At 46.4% G+C, this 20,627-nt stretch overlaps 2 protein-coding genes across 3 annotated transcripts in view; one reads left to right on the forward strand and one right to left on the reverse strand.

Annotated features, from left to right (window-relative positions):
• Window positions 1-20,627, forward strand: part of Gan (gigaxonin) — a 383,888-nt gene that overhangs the window by 181,261 nt on the left and 182,000 nt on the right. The window lies entirely within an intron of this gene.
• Window positions 1-20,627, reverse strand: part of Pkd1l3 (polycystin 1 like 3, transient receptor potential channel interacting) — an 81,925-nt gene that overhangs the window by 1,160 nt on the left and 60,138 nt on the right. For both annotated transcript variants that reach the window (XM_076838826.2, XM_076838825.2), the window contains exons 32-42: window positions 20,167-20,371; window positions 18,821-18,917; window positions 17,158-17,295; window positions 15,723-15,908; window positions 14,276-14,603; window positions 13,267-13,400; window positions 10,934-11,061; window positions 8,503-8,663; window positions 5,711-5,921; window positions 4,020-4,121; window positions 3,444-3,575 (exon numbers count right to left, since the gene is read on the reverse strand). In XM_076838826.2, coding sequence (XP_076694941.2) covers window positions 3,444-3,575; window positions 4,020-4,121; window positions 5,711-5,921; window positions 8,503-8,663; window positions 10,934-11,061; window positions 13,267-13,400; window positions 14,276-14,603; window positions 15,723-15,908; window positions 17,158-17,295; window positions 18,821-18,917; window positions 20,167-20,371 — 1,822 coding nt within the window. The remainder of the gene's footprint in view (window positions 1-3,443; window positions 3,576-4,019; window positions 4,122-5,710; window positions 5,922-8,502; window positions 8,664-10,933; window positions 11,062-13,266; window positions 13,401-14,275; window positions 14,604-15,722; window positions 15,909-17,157; window positions 17,296-18,820; window positions 18,918-20,166; window positions 20,372-20,627) is intronic.

Below are 20,627 nucleotides of genomic sequence, written 5' to 3' on the forward strand. Positions count from 1 at the left end.
ATACCCCTTTTGTACCGACCAATCACCCCTACCCAACTTGTTCCCGCCAGTGAATGTGCTAATCATGTTTTGGAGTTGTTATTTGATTTTCCCGCGGTGTGTGATGATTTGCTATGATGTATGTGAAGTCCCTGCCTTCTCCAAAGAATGTATAAAACTGCTGCAAACCCTGGGCTCGGGGCCTCTCAGCGTCACCAGTTGCTGTGTGTGTGCTGTGTGTGTGCTCGGAGGACCGAGCTAGCTCGCAATAAACACCTCTTTGCTGCTTACATCGATCTTGGGTCTCTGGTGGTCTTTGGGGGTCCCGAATTCGAGCATAACAGTATGTGGTGCTTAGGCATGCCAGGCGAGCGCACTACCGCTTGAGCCACATCACCAGCCCCGTGATGGTACCTTCTAAGGATCCCAGGGATGTGTGTTCCTCCTTTTCCCCACTGGGCTCCCTCCTTTTCTTCAATGAGCATGACTGGGTTTTCCTGACATTTTAAATCCCAAGCTGAAGTAGAGAAAGATGAGGCCAGGCTACTTGACCTGAATTTAAGCAGCACAGGCAACATTCGGACCCTCTTTGATAACTGTCACCCATTTCCCTCTAGATCAGTGTTTACAGTGTCTCTTTCTTTTGTTCTTTATTATTAGCACTTCCTGCTCTGCTTACCTCCTAGCCTAGCCTGGCATGAGAGGAAATTATGGGAAATGGAAAACTGTCTCCAATTTTCCCACATTTCTCAATCACTTATATGTTAAAAATGCCAGTTCCACAAACAAACAAATAACCTCAGAAAAACCTAAATGATTGAGTGACTTTTATAGCAAAGAAAAAAATGTAGGAAATAGTAATGGTAGACTGCACTTAAAGGCTGTAGGTATCAAAAAATTACATTTAGTAAACTAGTCAGAAAATATCCTCCACCACCCCCAACAGAGGCTATTAAAAATTTATGTACAAAATAAATTTTTAAGTTATTTTTTAATTGCTACTAAGAATATAAAACAGTGCAGCTGCTTTGGAAGATAGTCTGACAGTCACTCAAACAATTAAACAAAACATATCCAGGGACTGTGGAAGCAGATCAGTGGTAGAATGCTTTCCTAGCATGCATGTAGCCCATGGTCAATCCCCAGCACTCAAAAAAAAAAAAAAAATGTCCAAACAAAATCATGCACATAAATATGCATATAACATTATTCATAGTAGCCAAAATATGGAAATGACCCAACGATCCATCAACAGACAAATGGATGGTAATCTGTGGTATATCCATGAAATGAAATATGATTCACACATAAAGAGGAATGAATTACTGATCCGTGCTACAACGGTGAACCTCACACCATTATCCTAAGAGGAAGAAGCCAGCCATAAAAACTAACATATATATATATATCCCCATTTATATGAAATGTGCAGAATGGGCAAATAAAAAAAAAAAGAATAGAAAGTAGATTAATTGTTTACTGGGGGCTGAAAATATGGAATTTGGGGAATGACTAGTGGTGAGTATAGGGTTTCTTTTTGGGGTAATGAAAATGTTCTAGAATTTGGTAATTGTGCTAGTTGCACAGCTCAGAACATACAAAAAACATTTAATTACACATTTTAAAATGGTGACTGTTACAGTATGTGAATTATCTCTTCATTCAAAACAGAATTTCTGGACCAAAAATTAGTCAGCCTTCTGTGCACTAAGTTAAATTAAAAGTGTCTGTGTAACTGCCTGACACCTCCAGCTCCAAAATAGGGTATAATTGGAATACCTGGTTGTCAAAATTGCTCCCTGATAAAGGCAAACATGTTTCCTGAACACTACAAAATCATTTTCAAGATATCAGATCCGTGCAGGGCAAAGACACTGTGGTATAATAGGAAATATATTTGACCTTTGTCCCTGGTTCCTCCCCCAGAGCTCCTAAAACCCCACTGCAATTTCCTGAGTGACAGCAGTGCACTTTGCTGTTCCATAACAAGCCTTCATGAGCACACCTGAGCTTATGCTAATGAGGTAACTTAGGGCAGGACCCCTAGATAGCTTCAGGATGGGGCTATCACCAGAAAGATCTGTCTAACCCACCAGTCTCCATGAGAAGAAGGAGCAGTGTAGAGTGGAATCAATCCTTATAAAAAGTCTCGAATGGCAAGATGTGAAGAGTGTTGTTAAATCCATGAAGGTGCTAGGAGGGTGCCTCACCCAGAGGGTGAATGGAAGTGCCACCCTTCCCTCTCACCTTACCTCTGTGCCTCTTCATCTAGCTATTCATGTGCATCCTTGCACCCTTTATAGTAAATGGGTTTATGTTATTTATTCTATTTTATCTTAAAATTTATTATAATGTCCTTTAAAATAAGTTTTCCTGAGTCTTGAGAGCTGAGTTAGCAAGTTAATTGAGCTCAAGGAGAGAGTTATGGGAACCCTGACTGGTCAGCAATATAGATGACACCTACCACTAGCAGTGTATCTGAAGTGGGGGCAGTCTTATGGGACTGAGTCCTCTGCCTGAGTGATTGACACTACCTTCAAGCATATAGCATCACAACTAGATCAATTTATAGGACATTCCGTTGGTGTCCACTGGAATGTTGGTGTGGGGAAAACCTCACAAAATTTCCTGGCTTCTGGAAAAGCAGCTCTCTATTCCAAATGATCCATTAACATGGTTATGTGTTGCAACTTAGAGAAACACATCACTGCTCTTGGACAGAAATGTAAAAATCAGAGAATGAGTTGTAAGGATCTGTAGGTATGTAGTTTTAGGAAAGATTTTAGGGAATCTTCCAACTGGGCAGGGAATGGAGAGCTAGTACAGCTACACCTCCAGAAGGACATTAAAACACATCCAAGTCAACCTAGGCTCCAACCTCACCTCTTCTCCTTTCTAGCTCTGGTCCTAAGTCGGGGATCTCAACTCTGTGGGCATCAGGTTCCTTCTCTGTAGCATGTGGCTGGATTTGTGTAATTCCCTGAGCTTGGCCTTTCACTAATCCCGACCTGTGAGGCACACTAGAACTAACAGTCACTGTGGTTGGAGGTTGACCGAGGAGCCCCAGCTCAACCCTCGTGAGCCACGCTGCTGTGACAGAGGTTTCAGATTGTAGTACAGAGTTCTTAACCTTGGCTAGACATTCATATCACTGCAGAGATTTTAAAAATGCCAACTCCAGGGTAGTCCCTGAGCTTCTTGTGTTGGTTTTAAGGAGTACTTCCAAGGTATAGTCAGGGCCAAGAATCACTGGAGAGCAGGAGACCCCATTCCAGGCCCAGCACTGCCCTTCACTTGCTTGTGACCTCGAGGAAGTAATTTTCTCCTGGGCCTTAGTTTCCCTTCCTGAGAAATTGGTGTTTTAAGTTATACTGGTCTCTGAAATTCACCATCTAATGTTACTCAGCCAGAGTCTTCATAGTTCAAGGTTAATTAAAAGGCAAGAATAGGCCAAAGGAACTCACCTGACCACACTTCTGCTCCTCGCTGAAGGCCACCAGAATGACAGAGATAAATAGATTCAGCACCACAAATGTCATGAAAATAATGCAGGACCCAATTAGGAAGGAACCAAGCACAGGACTGTAGCTCAGCACCTGAAAGTAAGAAGGCCATCCATTCCTGGTATCCTTTGTGCAAGCTGCCACCGCATTCCCTAGGACCATAAGAGGGAAATTGGACCTTGGAGCTGGGCAGAGAAGTATGGGCAAAGCTCTCTGGAGCTGGCCCAGGGAAGGGAGTCGGGGGTGGGGTGGCCCTCCTGCCCACCACTACTTCCTCCAAAGACAGGTGCCAGTCCTGGCTACTGCCAAGAATACTCCTGTTGGAGTCCCCCAGCATAGTCCTCCTAAGCATCCACTGCTTTGTGTTCTGTGAGCAGGGGTCTCCAGGGCAGGCTGCCTAGACAAAGGGGAAGATATGACCAAAGCTGCCCTGTGCTTGCCAGGCCATGGACCAGAAGGATGATGGGGGTGGTGGGGAGAGATTTTTCTACTTTTCACAGAGACACAGTGTGGTTGCAGAGTCCGCCCCACCATTACCTCCTCATAGTTGAAGATTCCTAGCTGAAGGCTGATCATCGTTTCTGCTGCATCAAAGAGGGTCTTGTAGGAACGGAGTTTCCAACCAAATATTAAGTTTGACTACCATAGAAAGAGACCTCATGAGCAGGGAAAAGAGCATGAATCCCCAAATCCTGCTGTTTGACACAGTAGCCTGTGTTAGCTACCTCCTTGGTCTGGCCTGGCCAAGCTGTCCATACCCACCCAGACATGCAGGTGGTGTATATACATCCAGTTTTGTGTGGAATGTGTGTTTCTCTCTGTGGGCCTTTGCATACAAGACCACATGTGTCCTGTGTGATTGCATGGACCTGTACACCTGTGGACATCATACCTGCATACCTATGCTGTGTGCATGCAGGCACCCACCACCTAAACCCCTGCTGCTTTCACCAGATGGCTATGCAAAGAAAGTAGGGAAAGTGGACATTATGATGCCCCACCCTCTTTCCTCCAGGGCAGTTGGATTGGATGGACAATGGGCTTTGCCCATCTGGGCATGGCTTTCCCCTCAACACACAACCCTTCCCCAGATTTTCCCAGGGCTGCCGTGTCAGAGAAAGGCCCAAAACCACATGGCTCTGAGTTGGTGACTTCTGGCCCCAGAGGACACTGCAATGTCCTTGCACTGCAAATGGCAGACTGAACAAATTGACATGAATTAGAGCATTTGAATAAAACCACCTCTTTCAGCATACACCCTCGACCACTCCATCCGGTGTGCCCTACCCTGTTTTTGAGGGTGGGACAGGAAGAAAGAGGTGGCCAGGGATGGAAGGGGAAGTCAGGGCAGAGATGATAGGGCTACCCAAGGGTTGAAGGTAAAAGGCAGAGTGGGGACTAGAATGTAGTGGATGTGTGGTCAGGGAAAGGTGGGAGATAGGAGACTAGATGTGGTCAAGGTGAGAATGAGAAGGGATCAGGATCAACATAGGGCTAAAGAGTCAAAGATGAGTGGGGGGCAGGAGTATGATGGAAATCGTGGATTAGCTGAGCATCAGGATTGGGGTTCATATGTGGATGGAGATCAGGATGTGGCAGGGTTGGAAGAGGTCTTAGTTTCTCACATTACTTGGTAATAAGAAATAGTTGAATGTTTTTATGGTTATTTTGTTCTATTTTATTTTCCAGTCATTTAAGATGTGATTGTCAGAATGTGCTCAGTGTTAAGGGGTTGAATGAAACAGCATTGATCCTGCTAAATTCAGACCTCATGTCTGTGGCAACAGTGCTGACATGGCCTGTGGACAGTCAACCCTCACTTCCCCATCCCTACCCTAGCTCAAGGACAGGGGTGACCCAGGTCATCCACCAGCACAGTAAGAGTGCTCTGTGCCTGCCTGGGTATTAGCCCTGTGCCTTCTGAACAACTGGATATCAGGAGAACAGCAGAGTCTAGCTGCAGAAAGGAATCCATCATTGGAAAGAGTTGGGCCCTTTCAGTTCCAGAGCCTATGCTTCCTCACTCCTACTCAACTAAGATCTCTAGTCTTTGCCATTTGATGAGGCCATCTCATGAGCACCCAGCTAAAATACCCAAGACTCAGAAGATCTGCTATCTTCCTCAGGTTCCCAGAGTCTCCCTGGCCCTAACTGTTCACTCCACACCACCTGGTAGCCTTGGCTTCCATGGACATCAGCTCTGAGGTTTTCCCAAAGGAGCCACTCACCGCAATGGAATAAGCCAGGAGCATGATAACAATGATGGTAATAAAGCCTGAAATGTCGCCCCAGGCCCGGCGTAGAGCCGAGGTGATCATGTTCATTTTGGGATTCAACCTGAGAAGATGCCAAAGCTTCATTGTAGACAGGAGTACCAGGAAGGCAATAATGTATCCAAGGGCAGCATCAGCTGCTGCTGTCTCACTGAAACTGATCCCCCTGTGGGAACAAAATGGGAAGTCTGGGTCTTAGAGACCATAAGCAATGCAGCTAAAATCCATCTGGATTCAGGATTAGACACATATTGTCTCTGGTCTCAGAGGCTATCGAATCCAGAAACAGATCTCGGGGAGAGAAGTCCAATTCCCCAAACTGGTGATGTTGATGATAGTGATGGTGATGTTATAGTGATGATGGTGGTGATATTGATGATAGTAATGACAATGGTGATGATGTTGACAATGATGGTTGTGATGTTGAGGATAATGATGATAGTAGTGATGGTTATGATGATGGTGGTGATACTGATGATAGTGTTGACGATGGTGATGATGATGGGGTGATAATTATGATGATGATGGTGATAATGGGAATGATGATGGAGATGAGAATGGTAATGATATTGGTTGGTGGTATTGGTGAAGATAGTGATGATGGTGGTAGTGACAATGAGAATAATGATGTTAGGATGATGGTGATGAAGATGATGATGTAATCATGAAGGCTATGGTTATGGCATTCATGAGGCCTTTAATTAGCTGTCTTTATTAAAGGTTGCAGAACTAGGGAGAAAAGGTAAAGGAGGAATCCTTTCAGGATTAAGGGGATAGAGCTAAGAGACATCTTTGAGCCTCCCTCTTCCTGCTTTGAGGCCAGTAGATGCCACCCCCTCTGCACACTTGTCTGAGTGTACATCTATAGCTGCCCTGTATTTGAAGGAAGGATCAAATAAGTATCCATTTGTTGTACTAAGTGAAACTTCATTTGCTTAGTCTCATTTGAACTTCAAGATGAAGTACATCTTGCCAGGCATGGTGATGGATGCCTGTAATCCCACCAACTCAGGAGGCTAAAGCAGAAGGATTGCAAGTTCAAGCCAATCTCAGCAACTTAGTGAGGCCCTAAGCAACTTAGCGAGACTCTGTATCAAAATAAAAAAGGCAAGGGAGGTGGCTCAGTGGTTAACTGCCCAGTACCAAAAAAAAAAACCATGATAAAGTATAGCTTACTATTTCCTTTTCATAGATAAGGAGAGAAAGTTGACACAAGGTCACTCAGCTACTGACATAAACAGTCATTTGTGAGTGGTAAGATAAGTTGAAACCTACATATGTCTGATTTCTAAATCCAGGCTGTGCCCAACATCACACCTTGTTCCATTCTCTTCTTGTGCCTTTGTACTTTAAATTCATTCTTAACTATAAAGAGAAAATCATATTACAGAAAAATATTGAATGATTCCAAGTTTGTAAAAGCTTAGGATATATATATATATAAATATATCTCCTACATTTTATATATATATATATATATATATAATGTATTATATATTATATGTTATATATAATATTTATGTATTATATATGTTATATGTATGATAATATAATATATAATATATAGTATTTATTATATATCAACATAATAAATATTAAATTAACTCCTTAAATTGAGCAATACTTCTAGTATCATATATTATTTTAATATTTTTTATATATAGGGGCTTGGGGATGTAACTTATTCATAGAACACATGTTTAGCATGCCAAAGTGCCTGGGTTCAATTTCCAGGACCAAAAAAACCAAAGTTATATCACACACAGATACACATACATACATTCATGGGTGTGACACAAAGACGATCTAAATGTTGGTTTGTTGAATGAATAAGACAATATTAGAGGTTAGGAGTAGAGTTCAAATTCCGACTCCAGTATTTACTTGCTGTGTGACCTTGTGCAAACAATTTAACCTCTCTAAGCCTCATTACAAATAATTATCTTATTTGTAAAAAGGAGAAGATAAGACCATCTCTTAGAAGTCTCAGGAATATTAAGATAGGTAAGAAAGTGCTTTCACAGTGGTTTTGTAGGGCTGGAGATATAGCTCAGTGATAGAGCACCTGGCCAGCATGTGTGAAGCCCTGAGTTTTCATGACAGTGTACAACCTCCAGCAATAATTCAATAAATATTGGTTATATCTATAAAAAGAGTGAAACAAGAAACACCCTGAACCCAAATAAGCCACAGGGATTCTAGATCCACATAAGCTAGATTTAAGTTACTTCTCTGCCAAAGTTAAGCTCTATGGTCGTGGGGAAGTCACATGACCTCCCTGAGCCTCAATTTCTTTGTTAAACAGGGCACTGATAACATCACCCTTCATCAGTTCTTATGTATCCTGTGAACACAAAAGATACGTATGAACTCACCCTGCATAAGACATAGTGGATGCTTAACATGTTGTAGCAGTTGTGGAGCTACTTGGGCTCTAATATTTGCAAGAGCTCCCCCAAAGACCAGGAAGGACTTCAGCAGCATACCACATGGTTCTACATTTTGGTAAGATTTACCAAGGTTAGCTATGTTGTATTTTGTCTTTAAAGGGTCCTCTCCAGTTGTATCTGCTTCAGGCACCACAGCTGAATCTAGGTGGCAACTGCAATTATTTCTACCAGGTGTGTCCCCTGGTCTGCTGAGGTCCACAGGATTTCCAAAGCCTCCCTGACCCCTGGGCCTCAGACAGCTAGAAGGAGGAGAGTCAGTCGGGGTGGGGGGGCAGGGGAGCTAAGACAGCCACTTACTCCTCCCTGTGGCTCCTGTAGCGCTGAAGGTCACGCTCCACAAGGACAGCCCTCTTCACAAACATTGCCAGGGCACTCCAGCTGACCAGGATGATGGCTAGTTCCAGAAGGTTCCACTTGCTGCAGAAATAGCCCCACTTCTGCTTCCTCATGAGCTTACCCTGGGAAAAGAGCCTGAGCTTCTGCTAAAGGCTGCAGACCATGATCACTATCCCCTTACCCCACAGCTGCTCCTGTCCCCACCAGAGGGCTCTCTAGCAGGGGTTACTGATCCCAGCAAGGCTGTCCAGCCCTGACCCCACCTACACAGAGTGCCTTAAGGCCTCTCTCCAACCTTGTGTAGACTTCTCCCCTTGTCCTGGCTGTAGGATTTATAAGAGGAAATACAATATCTACTAAGAAAACAACTGAATTCTCTCTGATGTGGCAAAAAAAAAAAAAAAAAATGTGTGTGTGTGGGGGGTACTCTCCTCCCACCCTCACTTTTCCAAGACACTTTACTTTAGAAAACTTATAAACTCTGTGCCCCTTGAAAGTGTACATACATCTTTCCAAAAGTCAAACAAGCCTCCTGCCAGTTTTACAACTCAGAAATGTCTTTCTCAAGGACTGGAGAGCCATCTTTTTGGAAGTCAATTATGAAGGAAGATAGTGCCCCTTCTCAGGGAGTTCTCTGCATGTGTGGTAGGTGCCCACCTCCTCAGGCTCCTAACTCAAGTGCCAGCCCTTCTCCTGTCAAAAAGGCTAAAGCTTATTTTTCCTTTTTATTTAGGCAGTTAGAAAACTGCCTAAATAAATATTATATATATGATAATAAATAATATATATTATACATTATATATTATATGTATGATAAATATTATAAATATTTACATATAAATATGGTGATTCCCAGGTGAATTTAGAAAGGATGAGGTGACAAATGGTGCAGTCCAGTCCTCTGCTTGAGGGTGCCCGTCACCCCCTTCAGAGCAGGAGTGCTGTGGGTTCTATCTGCTTCACTGTACTGCAGGTTGTGCTCACCTTCTGCCTTTGCAACCCCTAGAGCCACTGCACAGGACACACCTCACATTCTGGTCTGATGCTTATTCAATAACAAGAGTTGTTTTTTCTTCAGGAGGAATGGGGAGTGGTTGGTTGCTTGATGCGTGTGGCTTCAGTTTTGCAAGATGGAGAGTTCTGGAGATGTTAGTGATGGTGGTGGGATGATGGAGAATGTGCTTACTGCATACTTAGGTGTGTGCATAAAATGCAAAGTGGTGAGTTTTATGTATACTTCACAGTTAAGAATTAATAATCTAAAACAATTACATTTCTTTCTTTCCTTTCTGTTTCCGGGAGAGGTTTCCTGGACTGGCAGGAGACTGGGTTTAGCCATACTTTCCCAACAAGTGTCCCAAGTCAGAGCTACTCATCCTGCCAGCCCTCCTCTTCTTCCTCTTCCCCTTCCATGCAGAAGAACCATGACCTGAGGAGGGGTACTTGTGTCTGGTTAGTGAGGAGGCCAAGTTTGTCTCCATAATAAAGAGGATTGTTAAAACTGCTGAGCAGCACTTTGAAAAAAAGTGAAGGTTTTGGGGAATGACTTTGTGAAGCAACTGCAAACAGAATGCAAAGACAACCCAGAGAAGAGAAGTGAAGGGTCAAGGGGGTGGTCAGTCCCTCTGCTGGGAGGGACAAGTGAAATGATGTTGATGTCTCTGGCTGTGGGCTTGACTTGGTGATGGTGGGAGCCCTGTGTGGCCTGCTTTAGGAGGTCATGTTGCATCATGGGGGTGAGTGTGAAAGTCAGGCATCAGGCTCTGTGATCAAATGCTGATCCTGGTGGCGGGGGAGTGGTTCATTCCTAGCATGCCTGAGGCCCTGAGTTCCATCCTCAGCATTGGATGAATATCTCACTTTGGGAGCTATGAGGCCCTACAGCTGACTCCCAGCAAGTTGTAGCATCTCCCAGTCCTCACCATAATCAACAGCTGCACCTTCCTGGTGTAATGCATCAGTGAAGGAGGTAAAGGGGATTTTGCCTACTTCCTAGGGACAACAGATAAGAACAAAACACACCAAGAACCTCACCATCTAAGCTCAGAGTATCCTCCATACGGGGACAACCACCCTCACATCCTACCATCCCCTCACCTCAGCTCTTTGGAAGGTCTCAATTAAGCAGAAATAGGGACCAGTCCTCCCTCCCCAACCCACTAGAAGGACCTCAGAGCTGTTGATTCCTGAGGAGTGCCAGCCTTGGTCCTTCCCATGCCCGACATTGTAGACAGAAGCCTGGGTCATCTGTTAGAACCAACAAGGACCAAAAGGCTGCCACCATACTTAAGGAAAAGCCTTGCTGCCACCTTCTTCAGGCCCACTCTAAGTGGGGAGGGAGGTGACTAGGCACACCCCAGAGCCACCCCTGCCTGTGCACATGTCCCCTCACCTGCACTACCATGTAGTAGAAGAGGAAGATGAAGTAAATGATCTCCGCCGCCACCACAAAGGGATGCCAGCCATTGGTAAAAGGATACAGGCGGAGGCTCTGCAGGGCTGCGTGTGTGAAGAAGGTTCCTGGAAGCACAGAGTACATGTCAGCCCAGGCCACTTGCCCCTCAGACCAGTAGACAGGCTGGAGGACTCAAGCTCAGACACTTCCAAGGGGTGGCAGGATCAGAGGAGAGGACTCAGAGACCCAGGGGACTGAGTGTCGACACATGCTTGATGCCAAAGACCATGCACACACTGGAAGAGACAAAAGGGGCTGCATTGGAAGTTCCACAGGACACATGGCCATTCATGCAATCACCTCCACAAAGCATCCACCCCATCAGCATCAGTCCTTGCTTTCCTCCAGCTGGCTTGCTTAAAGCCACTCCACTGCAGATCAGTCCATCTGGTGGCCAGTATGCCTAAAACCCAACCTTCTTTTGAATATTTTTCCTGCACTTGTGTGTCTTTTCCTTATTTTCTGCTAATTGTTGGTGGTGTTTTGTTCTTTTTCCACTGTAATGATATTTGGGTGATAATATTGTCAACCAGTTTGACTGGTGAGGCTGGTGGAGACAAAGTCAGGAAGACATGGAAGCCATCTGAGCCCCTGAGGGACTTCAGTGCTTGGCAGACTCCATCAGCCCTCCACAGACTTCTTATGTGTGCAAACACAATGGACAAGTTATTTTAGAGTTCCTTAAGAGACAAAAAAGGAGGCAAAAATATACAAATAACTCCAAAAACAAAATTAGAAAGAATTCATTGACCATAGGGACTGACAATGGAAGTCAAAAGCCTTTTACTGTTCACTTTACACAATTTTGAATTTTTATTTATTGTTGTTATGATGATGATCATGATGACGTGGCTCAGTGATGAGCATGTACTCTACCACTGAGCTGCATCCCCAACCCTTTTTATTTTTTATTTTGAGACAGGGTCATGCTAAGTTGCTGAGGCTGGCCTTGAACTTAAAATCCTTCTGCCTTAAAAATCCTTTTATTGGCGTTACACTGGGAAGGTGCAGCTGTTGACTATGGTGAGGGCTGGGAGATGCTACAGCTTGCTGGGAGTCAGCTGTAGGGCCCCATCTCACCCAAAATGAGATATTTATCCTATGCTGGGGATGTAACCCAGGGCCTCACGCATGCTAGGACTGAACCACTTAAAATCCTTCTGCTGGGATTACAGGTGTACACCACCACACTTGGCTTCAACCTGAATTAAAAAAAAAAAAAAAACCCACAAGCATATGTTACGTTTTTCTGTGTATGTTATGCTAGGACTTGAACCCAAAGGTACTCTACCACTAATCTACATCCCCAGCCCTTCTATTTTTTTTATTTTTTATTTTTTATTTTGAGTGAGGGTCTCGCTAAGTTGAACAGGCTGCCCTCAAACTTGAGATCCTCCTGCCTCAGCCTCTCAAAGTGCTGGAATTACAGATGTGAGCCACCATAACTGGGTGAAATTATGTTGTAATTATAAAAGTAATATATAATGCTGGGAATGATGGCACATACCTGTAATCCCAGCCAACCAGAAGACTGAGACAGGAGGATCACAAATTCGAGGCCAACCTCAGCAATTTACCAAGACTTTGTCTCTACATAAAAATAAAAGGGACTGGGGATATAGCTCAGTGGTAAAGTACACCTGGGTTCAATCCCCAGTACCACAAAAAAACAAATAAAATATAATTTAATATTTTTTAAGTGTTCAGTTTTTAGTGGAGAGGAGGTTGAGTTTTAGGCAAATTGAGCATTAACTGAACAGGCTACAGGTTGGTGGTTTTAATAGCCTATGATTAACATTTTAAAAGAGGAGGCAGAAAGGAGGGGATAGAATGGGAAATAGGACAGCATCCCATGTAGTTGGGGAAAACATTTTTTGTGAAGCTTTAGTTTTGGTTGTATACAAATGTTGAATTGTTATATCAAATGTGCTTCCTAGTGTAGATTGATGCACACTTTATAAAATGTTCTTTTAGGTAACGTTACCTATTACCAGGTAACCTACACCAGCCCCTGTCCAGAGCTTCCATTTCGCTCCTCCAATACAATAGAAAGCTCCGGAATGAGCTGGAAGAGCTGCCTTCGGGCTCCAACTGTGTCACTTTGGGCCAGAAAGAAGAGGGGAAGAAGTCTAGGCCAGCTCTGACACCTTGATTTTGGGGTCCCAGGGATGTACAGCAGCAGGAAAAACCAGAGCCACCCCCAATTTCCCATCCCAGCTGGGTCAGGAGACCCAGCCCAGAGGAGACCCAGCCCAGAGGAGGCAGCACACCCAGGCCACTGGTCTCCAGCGTGAGTGTGACGATGCAGAACAGGTTGACATTGGCATTGTAGACGGTGAACTCCACAAACACTGCTCTAGTCAGAGTATCCAGCCAGGTGTTGTCAAAGAGATACTGAAGAATTCTGTGGGAAAGAGCAGCATCTGGGGCATCTCCATCCTGTGGAGGCCCCTGCCCCTCAGCCCTGGATGGGACCAGGGTTTCCTGTTTAAACCTCCCTTTGCCCTTGCTCTGATCCTTGGCCACCAGGGTCGCTCCTTAGAATGGCCCCAGTTTGCCAGCCATATCATGATATCTGGTACCCACAGTCTCTTGGCCATCAGAGCAGAGGCTTTCAAAGGATGGTCCCCAGCCAGCATTTGGGAACTTATTGCAGATTTTCAGGCCTCACCTCAGACCTGCTGAATCAGAAACTTGGGGCTAGAGGATATGTGCTCTGATGAGTCCTCCCTTCAGGGGAGTCTCATGCTTTTTTAATGACAGCTATGATATTGGAGGAATGTCATAAAACACCAGGGGCTTAGGCAGGCAGCAGCTGCAACAGTGAGGTCCTCTGGAGGCTGGTAGCTCACAAGACCAGATCCTGGGAAGTTGTCAGCTGACTGTAGCACATGTTCTGGCGATGGCCCATGACCATCAAACTCTGAATGCCCCCTGTACAACCTAACCACCTCTCCAGGCCTTGGTTTCCTCGTCTACCATAGTGTTAACACAAGTCCCTCAAGATCATTGCAAGGAGAAGGAGTGCTTGCCTCTGCACCCACATGTATGCCCATGAGCATAGTAACAATGGCTGGAAAGGGATTTTCCCCTCAACTCTGAGAATGCAGTTTCTAAGGGCCTGAAAACATAATCTGAGTGCTTCTGAGTCTCCCCTGCCCTCCCAAAATGACATGAAGGAACTCGACTTAGCCCCATTTTGAAGGCTGAATCTTCCAGTCTAACATGGATTCTAGAAAATTGCACCGTTCAGTTGCAAAAGAATCAAGTCAGCCTTACCTTGATGCACTTTGGAGATCAGTCCCCAAAGGGACCACATAGCCTCCTCCTCGGTACACAGTGAGTTTGCCCCACATGGGATAACCTTGACGTTGGCTCTGGCTCTGGTACTGCCAAGCCTGGGGAAAGTGGTTGCTATTATTGGGGGCGGAGGCATTCCAGCCTTCTCCATAGTCTGCCAGGTCTTCAACATCCAGGGAATATGGCGCACGACATCTGTCCAAAGAAGCCTGCAGCTGTTGGGCCAGAAGGCAAGAGTTTTCCCGGATCCTCACTTGGCGAATGTGGGCACTGCCAACTAGCTTGGAGTTTCCATCAGTGACAAAGCCTAAAGATGAAAACCACGTCAGTAAATCCAACTATCAAAATCATCTTAACACATTCCAAGCTCCCTGACCTGGACGCTCCTCTGAACTTCAGTCTGCCCATCATAGAGACAGCCCAGAGAAGCTCGAAACAACCATTATCTACTCTCATCCCAACGACTTTGCCATCTTTCTATCTTGGATTTACTCTATGCCCTCCATAGGTTCTCTTGGGGAATGGAACTCCTCACCCTAGCATCAACTTGGATACCATCTGTGCCCTTTCCCCTCAATCCTCACACTCTTTTGGAGGCAGGTACTGAGGATTGAACTCAATGACACTTACCACTGAGCTACATCCTGTCTTTTTATTTTGAGACAGGGCCTTGCTAAATTGCTGAGGCTGGCCTTGAACTTGTAATCCTCCTTCCTTAGCCTCCCAAGTCACTGGGAGCAAGCTCTGCTGTGCATGGCTCAACTCTCACATCCTAATGTTCACCATATCCCAGCATTACCACCTCTTCCATGTTTTATGTACCCATATCCTTCTTTCCATCACACTGTCCTCTGACTCTGCATCAGCCCCCAGCATGTCTCCTTAGCATCTTGACTAGCCCACCATCTACCCCAGCTTCCGGGTGCTTCCAGAATGATCCGTATACCACAGATTTGTGTTGCTCCCTTATTGAGAAAACTCCTGTGGCGCCTCCTTTCCTCAAAGATAAAAGGTGAATTCAGCTCCTTCCCAGCCTGGTCCCTGCTTCTCACTGGTCCTTAACTCAGACCCTATATTATCACTATACTCAATGCTGTGTAGTTCTTAGTATATGCCATGGAGTGCCCAGGCTCAGATATTCCCATGTTGTTTGTCCTGCCTAGTGCCAGGTTTTTGCCTAGCCAATGTGTGCTAGCTTAACTCTCATTTAAGATTTCTCCCCTCTGCTTCAGAGGAGAGTTAGTGACCCTCCCTGCACATGCCCAGCCATCCAGAGGGTCTCCTCAATAGCATATGGCTACTGGAATAACCACTCGTCTATTCATTGCCTTTGTTATGAGGCAGATTGTGGACTTGCACTATCTCATAAGGAGACCATATTGTCATTGACCCTCACTTCCCCAAGAGTGGCATGCAGGGACTGTACCTGTATAATGACCATACAGGTTGTTCACAAGGGTGGTGTTGGCCCACTCGAAGAACTCTTGGAAGCCCAGCACAGCTGAAAAGCCTCGGGTGAAGCTGTGTTCGAGGTGTCTATTGAAATGGTAGGCACTGGGGTCCCTCTGCCCATAGGCCACCAGCAGTAGCATCCACAGGAAGCCCAGGTACGCTGGAAAGGAGGCACAGCCGCCAGTCAGGCAGGATTCTTGACTCCACCAAGTTAGGGTAGAACATGGATGGTGCATGGCTCAGAAGAGTGGAGATCTCACAGAACAGCCCCTCCCCTTTGGAATAACAGAGCCAATCTTCACAGAGAGCAGTGAAGTCCTCGGACCAGGAGGACTCCTGTCTGGGTTCCGATCCCAGCTGTGCCACTTGCTACCCACAGGCCCTCTGCAAATGATTCAGCCCCTCTGTGGCTCACTCCTTATCTGTGGAATTTGCATATAATTTTCTGGCACAGGGTTGTGAGGAGGTGATCAGTTAATATTTATAAGCACTTAAAACAGAGGCTGCACAGAGGTTGTGCTATGTTAGTGTAAAACAGAATTATTTAAAACACGCATCTGCCCTGTTGCATTGCTGAGGACACAGTAATGAAGGAGTCAGTTGTATTTCCTGTCACAGAGCTTGCCTGGCTCGCTGGAAACAGAACGGCATGATGTAAGGGCTCACCAGATACACACATCTGGTTCAGGAGGCTCTACATGATAATCACTTTGGGGAACAGATTCCTACTAAGTCAGAACATTGGCCTAGCCTGGGAAGCATTCTGAGGACTCTTCCCCCCGAGGACCTGGACAGATACCAATGAGTAAGACAGTTCAGGACTGTACTGCACTCTCTCCCTGAGGCCCCCAGCAGGACTGGGCCCGCTCACTTCCTTCCCTCCTTCTACTCTCCCTTCCCACCACTGAACCCAGGGCCACCTCCCAAATGCACTCCTTGCACCCAGATCTGCTCTGGGGAACTCAGAGGAAAATGCACCCTGAGATTTGGGAACTCCTGGCCAGAGGGCCCAGGGAAACCTCTGTGAAGACACAGCGATCAGGCTGAGATTTAAAGGATGAGCAGAATTATCCAGAAGAAATGCTGGGGAGGAAGGGTGGACACCTTCCAGGCAGGAATCATCTGGCCAAAAGAGAGAGCCCTGGGTCCAAGAGCTGTAGAAGCCACTGTGGCTGGAGTTTGGGGCACAAGGAGCAGAGGGGGTTTCTGCAGTGGGTGGAGTCTCAGGAGGGAACTCAGACTTCATCCTAAGGGCCATAAGGACACTAAAGGATTTCAAGTGTAGAGCACAACTGGGGTGCGTTGCCATCTAGGGAAACTGAGGCTCAGAAGCCGGGAGACACTTGGCAAAGACTGTGTAGTGAGTGTGCCAGGTCTGTGCTGAGACCCAGACTGGGAAGCCTGCCTACCCAAGATTTCTCTGCTTAGGGCAAATGCTCTCTGTTCCTTGAGGTGGGTGGTTTTCATCTTCTCAATGGCGGTGGCAAGAGGTGGCTGATAGACGGGTTTGCTGCTGCATCTTCGTGCTCGGAACAAGACGTAGGGGCCTGTGGGAACAAGAATGCCAGGGCAGTCCCCCAAGCAGGCAGTGGGACCAGGCTCTGTGCAATCAGAGATGCCGATTGTTAGCACTCTTCTGCTGTAGCCACTTAAGGGAGTGCACTGACCCAGCTACCTTTTGGATCCATGCCCCCAGTGAATCCTAACACCAGAATTTGCCATCTCTTGCCTCCCTACTGCCCCCCCCGATTTCCTCATATGACCTAATATTTTTGGTTCTCGTTAGCAACCACAGTGATCTTTGTAAAATCACAAAACAGATCACCACTCTTCTGTTTAAAGACCTTCTATTTAAAGATCTCAGCTCGTCCAAGACCCTGCCTGATGCCTCTCTACCTTGTCTTTAATCATCACCTCCACCCCCAACTCTACATGCTGCAGCCAAACTATCCATAATTGTTATAAAATGACAAGTTCCATCTGGCCTCAGGACCTTTGCGTACAACACTGTACCATCCTCCCTTCCTTCCCCTTCAGTAGAGGCCTGCACTGGTCCCTCCCAGCTCTGCTCTTAGATTTCAATTTGTGCACTTAATTGCTTAATGTCATCTCTCCAGATGGCCTGTTTATTCCAGAGGCAATGACCTGATCCTTCCAGGCAGTGTCATGCTGCCTAGGGCAAGGGTGGCGTGGAATTGACTTTAGTTGGGCAAGAGGGACTCTTCAGGAGTGACAGATTTACTCTAAGTCTGAACTGCAGTGATGGTTACATAACCCTCTAAATTTATTAAAATCAGCCAATTGTGCACTAAAAACGAGTATATTTTATGTAAATTTTGTTCTTGAGCCATCATGGCTGGCATGCAGCCAGAGCTCTCTGAAGAATAGCCAGAGAAATGGTGAAATGAATGTTTAATTGTGCCAAGGCTGGCATAAATTTGGAGATGCCAAATTGGAGAAAAAGTACTCTTTTCTCCTCAAAGAAGATTTTAATGGGCCTTGTGGATCTGTAGAGCCAACACTTTCTCTTAGAAAGAAGAACATGGTCCGGGTTGAGGCAACTCCACTGAGTGATCATGTGTGGACAGGGGCTCTGGTTTGTTTGTTCCTGACTTATTTAGGTTGAGATGGGTTATTAGAGGGTTCATTCTACTTTCTTTGTTTCTTTGTTTTTGTGTCCTCTCAGTGTCAGCGCTCAGGAATTTCCATCTGGAAGAACTACCTTGCCCAGGGACTTGAGTCTCAGGAAGAAAGCTGCTTGCTTGGAACACACAGAGAGGGCAGCCAGGGTAGAGAGAGGGAGGTCCCTGAGGTGCCTTTCTGGATGAAGGCTCATGCTGGGGTGTCAGAGCAAAAGGCTGGGAGGGAAGGAACAGGCTGCTGGGCAGACAAGGGGCCACTTTTGTCTGACTGGTTTGGTGTGGCTCCCAAATCCAAGGAGAAAGCTGGAGGAAGACTGCACACCCCCCGGCCCCGCCCCCAAGCTGCAGAGGCTGGACTCTGCAGTTGTATGGCCTCCTCAAGACCACTAGGTGGCTAGGACCCTGCTTCCACCCACAGAGGCCCCATTACCTGGGCTGGACAGATGTCCCGGCAGTGGGGGCATAGTCTCCTCCTCTTCCTCCACTCTCTTCAAGACCAGTGCAAAGAAAGCAGCAAAGCCCAGTACCTGCAAATCACTGGGGTGAACCCCGAGCCCACCCTGGAAACTCTTAGGGCTGGTCCGAGAGGGACAGGATATTTGTGTGCTGGGCGCAGGAGCCAGGCTCTGGGGCAGGCAAGTGGGAAGCTGGCCACCCTTTGCAGAGAGGGAGGCAGTGAGGAGGAGTGAGAGCCACCAGCCAGGTGGGGTACTGGCCAGACTTAACTCACCAAGCCTGCCCACCTCTACTCACCCACAGAGGACTACCCCAGCCTGTGGGCTTCCAACATAGGGGCCCTCCTCCCCCTCCTCCACCCTGTCCTCCAGCCTTCAGTGTTGCGAGAACTCACCCTGCACCTACTCTGCGGGGTGGCTGGGAAAAGAAGAGTCAGGACACACCTGTGCCTTTACTATTCTAGCCTAGTCTGTGGGGAGTTCTCGAAGGTTGTGAGTCTTATCATAAAGTCTGTTCAGAGTAGAATGGGAAGCAAAGGATAGAAGGAGAGTGGGGACTTGGTGATATCCCACAGGCATCAGGAGTCACCAAGTGCCCCTCCCTTCTGCAGCCTCCACCCCAACATTAACTCCTCCCTACTGCCAGGGGTTCCCCAGAGATGGCCTGTTGACTGCTCCTTCCAAGGTAAGCTGGACCCCCACCCACCCAGCTCCAGGCCAGGGCTTGGTGTTTCTTCAATTCTAGCACGCTTGTTGTAATTTTACCTTTCGGAAACAGAGCATAGCTCCTAATTGGTGCACACACTTAATGACTGAGCATTATATTATGAAGGAAAATTTCTTTTAAATTGCTGTTCTCTCATAATCAAAAATATCTTAGAATTAAGGAAACAGGGTATTCATATTTATAGATATAAATAGGGTCCAGGGCAAAATGTTTGTGATCTTAACTTCTCCTCCTTCCCAGGTCCTTGCACCTGTTAGGCAAGCTCTACCACTGGCTACATCCCAGCCCTGGGGTCTTAACTGCTTCATTTCAGGTTTCCTCCCCTATAGAATTTCTAACAATTCTACAATCTCACTTGATTATGAAAGCAAGTCTCTCCATGCAGCACCAAGGCTGACCCAGAGCGAGTGTCGGATAACATGGGTTATTATGCTGAGGCCTTCATGACCCTCCCTGCACAGAGCCTGCACAGAGGTGGTGTTCCATGGAGGCTCCTTGAATGAATCCATGGCCTAAGCCCAAGGCAGGACCAGTCATGGGAGGGTAAGGGCAGGTGGAGGGAAGAGGGTGGCACTTTGGAACAGGGGTTCTGACCTTAAGGGGCTGAGTGATGAACACACTCTCCACCAAGGATACAGCCATGGAGATGAGCCACCGGAGGGAGCTGGCCCGCCCATAGTGCAGTCCATAGAGCATAGTGAAGAAAGCCGCCACACCTCCCGTGGCCACCACCAGGAGCCAGCCCACCAGGACGCACCACCAGGGCAGGCCACTACGGGGCCTCCTGGCCCATGGAATACTACAAAGGAGAGTGGACAGTGAGGGTGGTACCAGTGGTTCAAGTTCAAATCCTTTTCTGCCCTCATCATCTACCTGACAGTGGCCAAGCTCCTTGACCTCCCAGACCCTCTGTTTTGTCCTCTGTAACCTGCTACCTCAAAAGACTATTCTAGGTGCTGGGGTTGTAGTTCAGTGGTAGAGCACTTGCCTCGGATGCATGAGGCACTGGGTTTGATCCTCAGCACCACATAAAAATAAATAAATAAAGACATTGT

Source organism: Callospermophilus lateralis, chromosome 18, assembly GCF_048772815.1.
Source record: "Callospermophilus lateralis isolate mCalLat2 chromosome 18, mCalLat2.hap1, whole genome shotgun sequence".
Taxonomy (NCBI): Eukaryota; Metazoa; Chordata; class Mammalia; order Rodentia; family Sciuridae; genus Callospermophilus; species Callospermophilus lateralis.